This window comes from Rhamphochromis sp. 'chilingali' (genome assembly GCF_963969265.1).
Source record: "Rhamphochromis sp. 'chilingali' genome assembly, chromosome: 13".
NCBI classification, from domain to species: domain Eukaryota; kingdom Metazoa; phylum Chordata; class Actinopteri; order Cichliformes; family Cichlidae; genus Rhamphochromis; species Rhamphochromis sp. 'chilingali'.
In genome coordinates, this window is record NC_137940.1 from 35,036,108 (window position 1) to 35,051,940 (window position 15,833).

At 39.6% G+C, this 15,833-nt stretch overlaps 2 protein-coding genes across 2 annotated transcripts; one reads left to right on the forward strand and one right to left on the reverse strand.

The window, feature by feature from the left end:
• The first annotated feature begins 3,676 nt into the window (after positions 1-3,676).
• Positions 3,677-11,943, forward strand: c1galt1c1 (C1GALT1-specific chaperone 1). Its single transcript, XM_080900697.1, has 2 exons — positions 3,677-3,829; positions 8,138-11,943. The coding sequence occupies exon 2, from the start codon at positions 8,149-8,151 to the stop codon at positions 9,100-9,102; it is 954 nt and encodes a 317-aa protein (XP_080756823.1). The 5' UTR covers positions 3,677-3,829; positions 8,138-8,148; the 3' UTR covers positions 9,103-11,943.
• Positions 11,539-14,876, reverse strand: mcts1 (MCTS1 re-initiation and release factor). Its single transcript, XM_080900698.1, has 6 exons — positions 14,691-14,876; positions 13,097-13,249; positions 12,507-12,604; positions 12,268-12,401; positions 12,102-12,169; positions 11,539-12,012 (listed from the first exon to the last, which is right to left on the reverse strand). The coding sequence occupies exons 1-6, from the start codon at positions 14,699-14,701 to the stop codon at positions 11,931-11,933; spliced, it is 546 nt and encodes a 181-aa protein (XP_080756824.1). The 5' UTR covers positions 14,702-14,876; the 3' UTR covers positions 11,539-11,930.
• Positions 14,877-15,833: the final 957 nt, after the last annotated feature.

The following is a 15,833-nucleotide window of genomic DNA, read 5'->3' on the forward strand; positions in this document are numbered from 1 at the left end:
GAATCAGCCACTTTGGCTGCAAAAGGAGCATTAGCACCCCGTACACTTGATATGGTAATGTGATATACTGTAGAACAGTGCTATAAAACCATCTGAGTAGAGCAGAAGGTATGGAGGTGAAGACATACCTGTTTTCTAGTCGGAATGTTCGTATTACAGATGCCACTGTGAAGCGGCTCGGATGTGGGTGGACTCTCTGCCCAGCTTCCCTCATAGTCAGGCCATGGTTGATGACATGGTCCACCAAAGTTGCTCTTATTTCATCAGAAATATGGGTCCGTGCATGGCCTCTTCGGCCTCCTCCTGCTCTTCCTCCTCCTCCTCTACCTCTTCCTCTTCCTCTTGCTCTCCCTCCATCCATGCTTGCAAAGTTCTTGAAATGGCTACGCTGAGGGCTTTTTGTAGTTGGCTAATTGGTGTTCGGTTTTGCAAGTAAGTGCCTTCAGGCGTGTATTTGAGTGGTTGCAATTACCCGATGTGTTTTGTATTTTGGATACATGTGTTTTCCGAATGGCACCCTGAAATTTCATTTTGTGAGCGAAGTGTCTTATGTATGAAATGGAGTGTAGCATGCAGGACCATGTGTGTTGCATAAAGGAGTAGGTGTGTTGCATAATTGGAACTGGGGTGCAAAGCAGCGCTTTTGTTTAAGGTAGGGGTACATGTGTTTGAGGTATGGTAACAAAAGCTTCAACTTGTGTTACTTTAGTCTAGGCATGGGTTCATGGTGTTCAAGCAACGGGCAAAAACTGTAAGATGGCGATGCAGGGGTTAGCACTGTCACCTCACAGTGAGAAGGTCTTTCAGATCCACTGGTTGGCTGTGGAGCATGCATGGGTTCTCTCTGGGTTCTCCTGATTCCTTGCAGTCCAAGGAAATAGAGTTAGATTAATATGTGACTCTCTATTGGCAGGAATGATTGTCTCTTTGTGCTAGGTTGGCAATGCACTGGCCACCTGTTCAGGCTGTGAACCACTTTTTGCCCTGTGACAGCTGGGATAGGCTCTAGCCTCCCCTGCACCTCTGAATAAAATGAACGGATGTCTGCATTAGAACAAGGTTAAACTGCATCATCCATATTAAATCAAACTTTAAATTATAAATAAATTAAATAAATTATTAAAGAATTTATTTATTTATTATTTATTATTATAAATAAATAAATTATAAATAAATTATTTACTACTTATAAGTTTAAATTTACAATACAATATATTTGAGTTTGTAAATCAAAGGCAAACTCAACAAGAGTGGCACATTTAGAGTTTTCTGTTGTTTGAGGAGCCTGGTGGCTTTTGTCAAACTGAAAGATTCCTCATGCTGAGATGAGTGCGCATGGCCTCAGGTGATTTATTGTCTTCATGCCTCTGAAATTACAGCTGAAAACAACATTTGATGCATCTGACAGCTGAGCAATGAATGGAAAGAAGCAAAGACACAGCAAAGGTTCAGGTTTAAGGTCAAAAGCTCAGTTTCAAATGCACAAATAAATCAAATTATTTTAAAAAAAGGTAAAGAAAAAATAAAAGATAAGTGCTGTAAAAACGAATACATCAGTTATCTGTTAATTCCCATAATGTGGAATTTAGATCACTGTTTTACATCTTTATTTGACTGGAAACAGTCAAATATAGCCTAGTCTAACGTGAAAAACTCAGAAGTTTTGATCATGATGAAATCTCCACAAGACACTGTCATGACATTACTCCACCCAGGCATGATCATCACCTCCAAGACAATAAAACCCCGATAATGCAGGAGCTTATTGTGATCTGGGAAGAAGGTTGGAAGACGCAAACAATAAGAAATATGCAAAGTACCCAGAGCTGATGAAGAAATAGCAGGCTGGAAGAGTTTGAGTGAGCCGATAGAGGGTTGGCTGCAGAGGTTTTGCAGGATGGTCACTCTAAGTCCTTAAACAACCGTGAATTACAGGAAAGCCCAGAAGGTGTCTGTGAAGCCACAGAGAAAGCCACTAGGACACAACTCAGGGCTTTGGTTGGCTGACCAGGACCATGGTGTCTGATGTCAAAAGACCCGGAACACCGCATGATCCAAGGAGTATCACTGAAGATGTGTCCCAGAGAGAGGATATAAAATGTTTTATGAGAGGCATCTGAGTGCTTATAGCTGGTCAACAGCTGAACAGGAGCAACTTTAAATGCATTTTCTTAATTTGGTACCTGTTTAGGGACTTTTAACTTCTGTGTTTTGGTTCATGATTTCATGGTTACAGTAAGCTGAGTTTTAGTTTTATTGTTTGGTTTTCTATCTGGTGATTCCACAGCTGAGTGGTTATCACATTCGAGTACAAAAAGGCCCTGGTTTGCACCTGGGAGGAAACACAAGCAGACACACTCTTAGTGAAGGTGCCAAAACTGGATAAATAGGAGGGTTGCATAAATTATTTTCCAGTTTAAATATGTGCATTGTCCACTGTGGTGTCCCCTTGGGGGGAAGAGTGCAGCAAGTGACAACACCTACCTCATTTCTAGTTCCTCTATACTTTAACTACTCATGAAGTCTATATAATTTATCATTCTAGAGGTCTTAAATATTTGGTGTTTATTTAGCTTCAGTTTCTACTTTAAGTTCATTTCTTGTGTGTTCAGTTCCCCCAGAGTTTATCCAGTTGTTTTTAATGTCAAGCTTCTGTTTTATATGTTTCTCCTCCAGTGTTCGTTTGTCTCATGTCAATGTGCGTCATAAGCAATATTAAAGAAGACTTGAGCAGAAGGAACTATGGAATAAAAGGAAGCAAAGAGGACACCTATGTTAGTCTTTAACAAAAGCAAAAGGACACTGGTGCAAAGTTCACCAGTGTCATGTTGCTCCTTCTCTTCCTTTTCTGCACCTCTTCGCAGGTTTGGATAGGGGGGTTGCTTCTGCCACTTGTTCCAGCCAGCACACCTGGAAGCTATCTTATTTATTCTCTGGGATTCAAAAGGCCAAATGAAACCTTCACTCAGAAGTCCCACTGAACCTTAGCCCTTTTCTTCTCAACCATCTTCCTGACTTTTATTCCAGTACACTGTACTTACATTGTCAACAGATTGCTGCAAGGTGTGGTCTCAGCATCACCGTCGCACATTCTGCAGTTTGGATCCTGCAGCTGTGGATGTGATGTTCAACGCCAGTGCTGTCCTTACAAACACTAACAGGAGTTCTTGAAACTAGTCACGTCCCTAATCTTCTGTCTGGTGTAGGGCCTTTCTCGATCATATGTCTTCATTTTCCTTAATACTGTCTTTGTGTTCTGCTGATTAAAACACTTTTGAAGCTTCTTAAAGAAACACCATGTCGCTGTAGTTGCATGCCTCCTCTCTCTATTGAATTTTCTTAGCATTGTAGACTAAGTTTGCAGAGACTGCCTCGTGCTACAAGCATGCAGCTCTTTAGACCCAGTAAATAAATACTAAAATAACCCCCACTTTTTATACTGTATGTCATTGTCATCAGCTTCCTTTTTTGTGCTATTCTCAACATCAGTCATTGGTATTGATACTGTCAGTATTTAATCTGCCCACGTCTGCTACTGGGTTTTGAAATTAAGTGCAAAATTGCCGCCATGTGGGTTGCCGTAATACACCCTTATATGGGTTATAAGCCACCAAAGAAGAAGACGAGTGTGACACGCGTAGTGAACAACGAGTAGGTGGCAGTGTCACGCAGCTGTAGCGTCTAGTCTGCTTTATTGAGGTCGTAGAAGAAGAACAGTTGGCTCTACTGCTGGGTGACGTTTGTAGTCATTCCAAACAGGACAGCTGGCTGAATAAAGACTGGACAAACAGGAGAACAACAGGAAGCACGACAGTAGTAACGCTTCTAGGTACAGTAAATTCCTTCTGCTTGTTGTCCTGGTGGTGCTAGAAAGACCCCCGAGTGAGCCTCGTAGTGTAAGACTGAGAAGGCAGGGAGCTAACAGCTAACAGTTGGTTCCCAGTGCTGTTATAAAGTTATCGACGTTGAATCAGCGATTTAGAATGATTTTGCGCAGTTTGACAACAACACTGCTAGCCTGTTGGGTGTTTGTCGTTTGTCTCGAAGTATTTCTAAACAAATATGATGTTTGTTTTTTTTAAATCATTTTTATTATTAATTTATAAATAACCTAATGTAAAGCTGAGAGTCTCTATGTAGTGAAGACACGTCAAACTAGAAGTGCAAGCTGATTGCGTCAAACAATGTGTTTGACAAGCCTTGATAGAGTTGTTTAGGTCTTTCCTCCATACGATGGGATATTGCACATGAGATAAAGTGGCAGGAGTGAGCAACAGTACACAATTTTGAGGCAGAGATATGATTGAATGGCCAGGAACCACTCCCATTCCTTTGAATAACCTGTAACGTTATACCATACTGCGTGTATTCAAACAGACACAAAGAGGAGAAGGCAAGGCAAGTTTATTTGTATAGCACAATTCAACAACAAGGTGATTCAAAGTGCTTTACAGAGACATTAGAAACAAGAACAAATAAAAAGCATGATTTAAAATTGATTAAAACAAGCAAATAAACTAACTAACTAATTAACAAACAAAAAAACAAACAACAGTATATAAAATCAAAACAGATAAAATCAGAACAGTAGATAAAATCAGTAGTTAAATGTAAGTTTTGAAATTTAAGCTTAAAAGTGTGGATTTGGTGCTTTATTCAAATGCAGCTGAGAACAGGTGAGTCTTCAACCTGGATTTAAATAAACTGAGTGTTTCAGCTGATCTGAGGCTTTCTGGGAGTTTGTTCCAGATATAAGGAGCATAAAAGCTGAATGCAGCTTCTCCGTGTCTGGTTCTGACTCTGGGAACTGATAAAAGACCGGATCCAGATGACCTGAGGGATCTGGATGGTTCATACTGGGTCAGGAGGTCATTGATGTATTTTGGTCCTAAACCATTCAGAGCTTTATAGGCCAGCATCAGAACTTTAAAGTCTATCCTCTGACGGACAGGCAGCCAGTGTAAGGACCTCAGAGCTGGACTGATGTGGTCCACTTTTTTGGTCTTAGTGAGGACTCGAGCAGCAGAGTTCTGAATGAGCTGTAGTTGTCTGACTGATTTTTTAGGTAGACCTGTAAAGATGCTGTTACAGTAATCAAGCCTACTAAAGATGAATGCATGGACTAGTTTTTCCAGGTCCTGTTGAGACATCAGATCTTTTATCCTTGATATATTCTTGAGGTGATAGTAAGCTGACTTTGTTATTGTCTTAATGTGTTTTTCTAAGTTTAGGTCTGCATCCATCACTACACCCAAATTTCTCGCCTGGTTTGTGGTTTTTAGGTGTATAGATTCAAGTTCTCTGGTGACCTGTAATCGTTTTTCTTTGGCGCCAAAGACTATTACCTCAGTTTTGTTTTTGTTTAGCTGGAGAAAATTGTGGCACAACCAGTCATTGATTTCCTCAATGCATTTACCAAGAGCCTGTACAGGGCCTCGGTCTCCTGGTGACATTGTGATATATATTTGTGTGTCATCTGCATAGCTGTGATAGTTTATTTTGTTGTTGTTTATAATCTGTGCCAGTGGGAGCATGTAGATATTAAACAGAAGGGGTCCCAAGATGGAACCTTGGGGAACTCCACATGTGATACTTGTCTGCTCAGATGTGAAGTTACCTATTGATACAAAGTATTTCCTGTTTTCTAAGTATGTTTTGAACCAGTTTAGTACAGTTCCTGAAAGACCTGTCCAGTTCTCCAGTCGTTTGAGTAATATGTTGTGGTCAACTGTATCAAATGCTGCACTGAGATCCAGTAAAACTAGGACTGACATTTTTCCACTGTCTGTATTCAGACATATGTCATTGAACACTTTGGTCAGAGCGGTTTCAGTGCTGTGGTTCTGTCTAAAACCTGACTGGAAGGCATCGTAGCAGTTATTCTGTTTTAAGAAGTAACTGAGCTGTTGAGAAACTGCTTTTTCAATGATCTTACTTAAAAATGGGAGATTTGAGATCGGCCTGTAGTTGTTCATTTGTGTCTTGTCAAGATTGTCCTTTTTCAGTATAGGTTTGATTACAGCAGTTTTTAGTGGTTCTGGAAACACACCTGATAATAAAGAAAAGTTGACGATCTGTAACAGGTCTGACTCTAAAGTCTTTGAGACCTTTTTGAAAAAACTTGTTGGCAGGACATCTAAACAGCAGGAGGAGGAGTTCAGTTGACCTAAGATGTCCTCCAGGTCTTTGCTGTTAATAGGTTGAAACTGTTTCATGGTGTTTAAACAGTTTTTTGGTGGACACAGTACATATCCTGGATCTGCTGTTGATGTACCAATTGCTTGTCTAATTTTTTGGATTTTTTCAGTGAAGAATTTGGCAAAGTCATTGCAGGCCATGGTCGAATGAAGTTCAGCTGCCACTGACACAGTGAGGTTTGTTAGCCTGTCAACTGTAGAAAATAAGACCCGAGCATTATGGCTGTTTTTAGTGACGATGTCAGAGAAGTAGGACCTCCTTGCACTCCTCAGTTGTAAATTATAATTGTGAAGTTTCTCTTTATAAATGTCATAATGAACCTGGAGGTTTGTTTTTCTCCATCTGCGCTCAGCTTTCCTACACTCTCTTTTTTCATTTTTCACCAGTGTGGAGTTTCTCCATGGAGACTTTTTCCTTCCAGAGATAACCTTCACCTTAATGGGAGCAATAGTGTCCATTACATTTAACATGTTAGCATTGAAGCTATTGACGAGCTCATTGACTGACCCTCTGGGCAGGTCAGGTGTTAATGGGAAGACCTGGTTAAAGATCTCACTACTGTGTTCAGTTATACACCGTTTTGTGATCACTGTTGTTGATATATTTGTGTGGGCTGAGATTTTACTTTCAAAGAAAACACAGTAATGATCAGACAGGCCCACATCAGACACAGTAACCTTTGAAATGCTCAGGCCTTTGGAGATCAGTAGGTCAAGAGTGTGTCCTCTATTATGTGTGGCCTCTGTTACATGCTGAGTCAGCCCAAAGTTGCCCAGAGTGTTACTCAGGTCTTTAGTCCCTTTGTCCTGAGGGTTGTCCACATGGATGTTAGAATCCCCAGCAATAATTACACAGTCAAAATCAACACAGATCACAGACAGCAGTTCACTGAGGTCATTAAAAAAGTCTGTGCAGTATTTGGGAGGCCTGTAAACATTAAGAAACACAACTTTGGATGGGGCCTTCAGCTGTAAAGCCACATATTCAAAAGACTGAAAACTTCCAGGAGATAGCTGCTTACATTGAAATGATTCATTAAATAAGACAGCGACCCCTCCTCCTCTCCTGCTCGCCCTGACCTCACTGATAAAACTGTAGTTAGGAGGGGTCGTCTCGATGAGAACAGCTCCACTGTTACTTTGGTCCAACCAAGTTTCAGTTAAAAACATAAAATCAAGGCTATGCTCAGTGATTAAATCATTAATTAAAAATGTTTTCCCAGCTAGAGATCTAATGTTTAATAAAGCCAACTTAAGTGTTTTAGAGGTATTACTTGTCCCCTCGTGTTTGGGAGCAGTCTGTGGCACACAAGGTATGTTTACTATGTTTAAAGATCTTAAAGAACAAAACTGTCGATTTAATTCAATAGGATAGTCATAAAGGTTGAGTCCGAAGTGATCCCTATGTGGCATTTCTTTACAGTTATGAGTATATTTTCAGATTTATACTCATTTAGATAGGTTTGCTTTCCCCACAATTTGTGCCACATTCAGTATGGTTTTTCTACAAGCACCAAAAAAGGCATCAGAAGTTTTATTATTATCCAGATGAAGCTCAATTTAATAAAATGAAAGCTGTTCAGCTCACTTGTTTTGTCTGCTGAACAATTAAAAACCTAGTTAGCATCACAGATGACTAAGATAGATATAATATTTATCCCAAAAGTGGAGAAATCCTCATTACTACAGCTAAAAATTAAACACAATCTACAGCCTATTTCCTGGTTCAAATGGGTCTTTGGCAGTGACTACTCAAACAAGCACAATTAATATTTAAAGCAGTAGGTTTGTGCATTTGATTTTTTTTAAAGAGTCTGCTTTATGCTTTAAACCTTCCTTTAAAAAAATGGTTAAAAACATTTGTATAACAGCCCTTAGGTTTCAGGATAATATTTAAACGCTTGTCTTTGCCCTAGTAATGAATTTTCTTACTCCTCCAGTGTCTGCCATCATGTTGTCTGATGGGTGCTCATTCATGAAGGGGATGCTATTGGGAGGCGTCTTCTGCTTGGTGCTGTCGTTCCTGGGCAGCTTTAATTTCAGCTCTGAGTCGTCGACAGAAGATCATCATCATCACCATATTTATGCTCCCTCTAAAGACGAGCTGAAACGCCTCTCTGACAGTCGAGTGGAGGACTTGAAGAATCAAGTGCGGGTCTACTGCATCATCATGGTACAGCCCAAGACTCTTGTGTACTGGGCCACCGTTTTGGACACTTGGAGCAAACACTGTGACAATGCTGTGTTTTACACCTCAGAGGGCTCCAAGGCACTTGAAGCGGTAGACCTGAATGAAAAAGATGACTGGGCAAGGTTGCGCAAAGCTCTCATACATGCGTATGAGAATGCTGGGGACCTGCGCTGGTTCTTTGTGGCCCAACCCACCACGTTCGCCATCATTGAGAATCTGAAATATCTCATTCTCGCAAAGGATCCCAATGAACCTTTCTACCTGGGAAATGCTGTCAAGTCAGGAGAGCTCGAGTATGTGGAGTATAGCAGCGGGATTGTACTAAGCTATGAAGCTCTGAAAAGGCTGATGACCATGTTCAAAGATGAAGGCCAATGTCCTGAAAGAACCCACACACTGTGGAAGATGGGTGAAGACAAGCAGCTGGCCTTGTGCCTGAAATATGCCGGTGTGTTTGCGGAAAATGGCGAAGATAGACATGGCAAGGGCCTGTTCAACAAGCAGAATGTGGTCAACATGATAAAACAGAGCATGCAGGACAATCCCACTGATGTAGTGGAGGGCTGTTGCCCTGACATGGCGGTCACTTACGGCGGGATGTCCCCAAATCAGATGCACGTTATGATGTTTGGAGTTTACAGACTTCGTCCTTACGGGCACGACTTTCACGATTGGTTAACGTTTTATCCCCCTAAAGATTCGGACAACGATTAGAGCTTCAGTTCTTCAAGCTTTACGTGGTATTTTAACTGTGGTGCTTCTGTGACGGCACACGTAACTTTGGGGAGATGTTTTTCTAAAGCTGTTTATAAAACTGGATCCTGGGTAGGATTAACCTTTTTCTGTAAATTTGTACCTTTTGCACTTGGCACAATCAGCAGCCCATTCCTTTACTGTGTGATTGAATAGAAGTTTCATCCTTTGAAGGCAACCAAGACAGGTAACATATCAAAAATGTGTCCTCTCCATAGCTTAGTTACCATTGTATGGTTATGTATGTCTTCTTTTTGGTCTTAAAGGTATGAAGTAATGAGAGTTTAATTATTTAACTCTTTACAAGTGAACCTCTTCTTTTTTTCTTTTTTTTTTAAGAATCATCTTTCTGATTTGAAGAATGTATTGGAGCACCAATAATCAGTATTGAATCAATTATTGTGCAGTCCAGCCATAAGTTTACTACACTTTTTTTTCTTCTTCTTTTTTGGCAATGTTATACTTGGTTATCTCAACATATGAAGACATTGTAAATAAACAAATTAAAGGCTATCTTAGTGTTAAAACACATTTCTTTTAAAATCACATGGGAGTCAAGGTGAATGGATAAGGTGACTTTTGTATAATAAAAGAAAAATAAAAAATAATTATTAGAGAAACTTAATTTGATTTGTTGTGTTGTATGGGCCAGCAAAGATTTGTGGGAATGGGAATCAACACACTCAGGCCCCTGACAGTCCTGATTGCTCCTGACCTCAGTGCCTGCAACCACACTTCGTGGGCCCCCCGGGACAACAGATCCATGTTATTTCTTCTGGGTTTTATCTTGCTACGCCTCACAAATCCTGGCAGGTCTGGCTAAACTGGCAATTTCTTTTATTGCTCTTACTCTGGTTTTCTCTTAGTTTGCTCTGGGAAAGCTTACCAGGGTTTATCTCTCCTGACAACACAAACTCCTGGATCACAGGGACATGCAAACTCCTTGGTGACCTGAATGCAAGCAACCAAAGTGAGTTTACTTTGTAGGGTTGCTGCGCTCAGCATTGGGGATATGAGGAGCTCAGAGTAGAGGTGCTGCTCCCTCATGTCAAAAGCAGTCATTTGTGGTGATATGGGCATCTGATCCGAATGTTTCCTTTTAAGTTTTCCAGGTACGCTCTACTGGAGATAGATGGAAAAACCTGTTGGAGCAACTGGAAAGTGTTGGTAGTTAGATGGCAGCACTGGATGGATTGAAATAGAGCATATGTTAAATTAAAGAACTTTATATTTTTTTAAACTTTTTTTTTTATTAGATCTTTTAAAGGGGCACTTATTGCAGGGCTGTAAACAGTATCAGTTCTAAGTGGATATTTGAATGTTATTTGACCTGTCATGTAGATATGGCAAGGTTCATGCAATAAAGAGAGGCAGAATAACAGGTCTAACGTCTGCGCACACTGACACGCCTTTGCTCTATATGTAAATATGTTCACATCCTGTACCCTGAGGTGACAAACTGCATCACTAAATGCTGCTTTATGAAAAGGTGAGTTTCTCCAAAGATTTCTGAATTGGTTACTAAGAAATTGTGGTCTGATCTTTATCAGAGTCGCAGTAATAGAAAATAAAGATGATAGAAATAACACATAATTCGTTCCAGTTTCTCTTTCTTTATTGCGATGCTGTAATGGTTAACACGAAAGTGATGCTGGTTCAGTTCCAGTAAATCAAATAAGTGTAAATACCCTTTAAGGGTGTGTTGCAAAACATGCCAAATCAAACGTTGTGTTTGATTTGGCATGTTCTGCATGTTGTGGTGACTACTTGCCACAAGGAAGCAACTGAAAATAGCTCATTTCAATATTTTTTTAAGCAGATTTGTTATTTAAAATGCTCTCCGTGCAGGCTGGGAAAGGTAAGAATCTCTGAGCTAATCGCTTCTCCCAATGCTACTCGGAGTCAGGCATTACAGTTAAGGAGATATAGGATTTGTGCCCTGTAGTGGTGCCAATCCATAAAAATAAAGACCGCACTCACGAAGTCTGGTTTATGTGGACTTGTCTTCAATCACAACTGTTTTTCTAGAGAAGTTGGAAAAATCCGTCTTTGTGTTAATGGAAGACCAAAGAGGAAGACCTCATACCAGCTTTGAAGCACGGTGGAGGGAGCATCATGGTATGGGGCTTCCTGGTTATTTCAGGGTCTGCATGCTTAAAACGACAATGTTTATGCATGTGGCAACACTCCACTATCTGATGCTCAGGGGCTCGGGTAATATAATAAAACATACAGAAGTAAACAGTACAGCTAAAGAGGAAGTACCCACAGCACTGGGCGGCAGTAGGAAGGAAATGTACTTTGACCAGTTGGGGGATGAGAAAAATTTTGTGGAGCTTCAAGTTATTAATTTCAACGTTCTTTTCCAGCCCCGTTTAATAAAGACAGGAAGAGTCCAACTGTTTGTGCATTTTTAATCAGATTGTATTTGTCCGTAATTACGGCTTTAGATGAAGAGCAGACTGTGTTTTCATGAGAAATCAAATCAAGAAACCTTTATTAATCACAAAGCATTCACACAAACGTTTTCTTGCAACTGCACATCAGAGCATGTTGACATGTTCAAGTTTTGTTTAAGTGGTTCATTTTACAATTTGTTTTCCCGCAATACAAAATGCCAACTGAGATACACTTTAAAGCAAGCTCTTTCTTTTATTTTTGCATGACAGTGACGGTTGATTCAAAGCCTCCAGTAGATTACACAGCTAAGTCTCTAGGTGTAAACAGTTGACTGGCAGCTCATGCTTCGCTATCAGGAGCTCCGTACATCTTCCAAATGGCTGGCGTTATCATTTATACGTCTTCATGTGCCACAGTCCGTCGTTCAGATAGTGGACGTTTTCAATCCCGATTCCCTTGTTGACTTTTTCTCTGTTTGCAAAACAAAAGGGCGGGTTGAGCACATTTAAGGAAAAAGAAGCAGCAGCAACTAGTGAGGGATTTACTCAGTAAAGTCTTACATGTTCTCTGTAGACATCTTCATCACGCCAACACAAAGTGCATGTTGTTTCCCCTCTGCCATGATTGCCTGAATTCACTTATTAAAGACAAACCAATGGGGGAGTTCACATGAAATAGAATAAATGCTTAAACCTAGAAGACAGAGCATCATGTCTGAAAGGATACGACAACTGTGTCAGCCTTAGCTGGGTAGAGTTTAGCGCCTGGCGATGTCAACCCAGGGCACATGATGTTGGCTCCACTCAAGACAAATTTAATGGCCCCTTTGTCTACTTGCTGGTGTGGAAGAATAAAAGGATCTACAAGAAGGAAAAACAACAACAACAAAAAAAACAGAAAGGTCATCAGAAGGCGGAAATTAAAATACAGCGAGCAATAAGCCGGCATTAGAAGGTCTCACATACATTTATGCAACAGTCTGAGGGTTGGGTAGAAAGGTCCTTCTCTCTGTCTGAAGAAAAGCAGCTCTCCATTCACTGTCAGGATTTCAATGTGTTCATGGCTGCAATAAATAAAGAAACAAATGTAGGGATGAATCTACAAACTCAGTTTGGATTCGGAAGGTTGTGTGAAAGTAAATACAAACTGAATGCAATGATTTGGAAATCTTATTGTTCACCACAGAGAAAAGAAAACATCAAATGTTTGAATTGACGTAGCAAGATATTCCAAAAAAAAGTTGAGACAGGGCGATGTTTACCATGTGTGGCATCCTCTCTTGTCTTAACAAGTCTCTAAATGTCTGAGAACTGCTGGACTTTTGGAAGAGGAATGCTGTCCCGTTCTTGTCTGATACAGAATTCTACCTCCTCAACAGTTTGGGGTTTTCTATATTCCATTGAGAATAAAATATGGGTTTATGAGATTTCCAAATTACTGCATTCTGTTTTATTCCGATTTTACAAGGCATCCCAACTTTTTCACAGTTGGGTTTGTGTTCTAGAAAAAATACACCACATATAAAAATAACAGATATTAAAATGAGCAATCATACCATCTCACTATCTTCACAGGGTCCTTTTTCGGCATTATCTGATTGAGCCATGCCTCGATGTCAGGGAACTGTTCCAACAGCTGATTTTTGATACCTTTGATCACTGATGTCTTCAGCTGGATACAGTTGGACACATTTTCCTTTTCATCAAATCTGAAAGGAGAAAAGGTAACATGTTTAACACTAGAAAAAAAAACACTGAAACTGAGCCTTAAGTTAAAGTATTTAGTCAATGTGCTGTAGCAAACATCAGGAACGTATGCAAGCATTAAGAATTTGATTTATACCTTTTAAACATGGTTTTAGAAAACAACCAATATCTCTCAACCCATGTTACACATTATTATAGATATACATCGTGTTGAATAAAATATTTGCTGTCAACACAACAGCTGTTTTGTGATCTTTGATCTGGCAAAGATTTCACACTGAATGCCCTTCCTGACACAACCCACATTTATCCAGGTTTGGAATGGCCCCTTTGAGTGTGCTGGCTTTTGGTCCCCATAGCTGGGAGTTCTCTAAAACTAAGTGGATCAGTTTAAGTCCCTGGAGTCAATCACCATAAACTAAAGACGGTACACAAGAGAACTGAAGAAGAGGCAGGAGTGGGGGGAAATTGGGGTAGTGGGAGATTGAAAGTTTTACACTTTTACTACGTTCACTGCCGCTATCTTGGATTGTAAACTTGAGGTTATGATGTATGGTATGCCTGGCATACTTTAGACATGTGCAGAGGAAGAACAGTAGATATATTGGTCAGAGTATGCTGAATATAGAGCTGGCAGGTAGAAAGAAAACAGCAAGACCACATAGGAGGTTCATAGATTTATACTATAAGACATGCAAAGGATTGGTGTGACACAGGAGGACGTGCCGTTTCAATCCCTAAAAGAGAGCAACTGAAAAAAAGTTGGCAACAAATGTTCTCATATGCTGATTACACCCCAGCCCTGAACTTTTCCATGCATTCCTCACAGGAGGTATGTTTCAAACTCCAAATGCATCTATAAACAGTAAACCTATTATCCCCCAGTACACAGTCAGCATGAGAAGAGAGCAGATAAAAGTGATTAAGGAGGCGTCCTGCTTGGCCTGTTTACTTCAACGACTTACACCTGATTTTATCATATAACGTAATTGTACCTCGATCTGTCCATCAATCCATCTCCCTCGTCGCCAATATGTGTAAGCTCAAATAAAAAAATTCGACTTAAATCTGCTTAAAGTTATTAACATAATGGTCATGGATATTTTCAAAACACTTCTAGTTTCAGTGTTTGAAATGTCACTTTTCATGTTCTTTCAGTACACAGCGACAAGTAGGACCTGTAAGTAATTCATTTAGCTCAGTCATAAGAGGCAAACCACATGCGTCTGCATATTTTCAGACATCACACAGCACCCTTAAACAATCTTTATTTTCTGTTAGTCCGCCGCAGCCTAAATTTTATATCGGCAACAAAATATATCATATATTATCATAAGTCGAGCCTGCTTGTCTTATTAGCTGAGCCCACTTAAAAAATTCGAGGATGCTAATCAGTGAGCTAGCTGTTGCTAACTACAACACTTAAAATAACCAATAACGTACTTTTTAAACATCGTCGTTGGTCGTCGTTACAGCGTTCCTCGAGTGGGTGAAATTATGTCACGGTGTCTGCTTTAGACTACGTTCAGGGAAATAAGATAAAAGTCACAAGAACATCTATCAAGTAAAGCTAATGCAACCCCACGCCTGCTCAGCAGTGGAGGGCCAGCGGTGCGTGGATTGCGCCACTTTGCAACAGTTTTCACGTCACACGGCAAGTCAGGTCAAAAGGCGCGTCATCCTGTTACCTAGGTAATATTCGTAACACAACCGTTTCTCTTATCACGACAAAGTCCCGATATATATATATATGTGTGTATATATAGGTGTTGTTAAAACTATACACATACTCAGTTTTTAAAATGTTTATAATATATATATATATATATTATAAACATATATATATATATATATATATATATATATATATATATATATATATTATAAACATATATATATATATATATATATATATATATATATATATATATATATATATATATATATATATATATATATATATATATATATGGTGGTCTCTCCATTGTAGAGATTTGGGCATTCCTCGCTACACTGTACAGCATACACTACATTGTTAAGTTTGTGTTTAGGAAGTTTGTCTTTGGGATGAACCAGTTTCTGTCTGAGTGTGTTGCTGGGTCTGAAGTAAGCTGGGATGTCGTGCTTGGAGAAAACTCTCCCGAGTTTCTCTGATACACCGGCTACAAAGGGGATGACAATGTTGTTGCGTTTGTCTTTCTTATCCTGCCTAGCTGGTGTCTGATCTTCTTTTCTGTGAAATACCTGTTGCTAAAATGAAAGAAAAGCCAGTCACCTACCACATATTGTAGCATATTATAATCATTTAATAAAGCAATGTTTGTTGTTTGAATTTTAAGATGGCGATGGTATTATATTGAAAGTCTTTCATGAATTGTAATTTTCCCTCATTAAGAAATAGTTGTATGATAAATGGTGTGTTCTTCATAATTTCATCTTGAATAATAAAATATTGTATCACAGATGTTTATCTGAACATCCAGAGTTTCTGCGCGGTAAAATCTATAATCAATATCGATTTTGAATACAGTCAAGTCTTTCTTAGTAAATTCTATTGGAAAAGTATTGCTGGTGCAATGGTTACTT

Coding starts and splice junctions, on each gene's coding strand:
- c1galt1c1 (XM_080900697.1), top strand. CDS start 8,149: ATGTTGTCTGATGGGTGCTCATTCATGAAGGGGATGCTATTGGGAGGC.
- mcts1 (XM_080900698.1), bottom strand. Junction 12,402..12,506: donor CCTCAGACTGTTGCATAAAT/GTATGTGAGACC, acceptor TCCTTCTTGTAG/ATCCTTTTATTCTTCCACAC. Junction 12,170..12,267: donor CTAAGGCTGACACAGTTGTC/GTATCCTTTCAG, acceptor AAGTGAATTCAG/GCAATCATGGCAGAGGGGAA.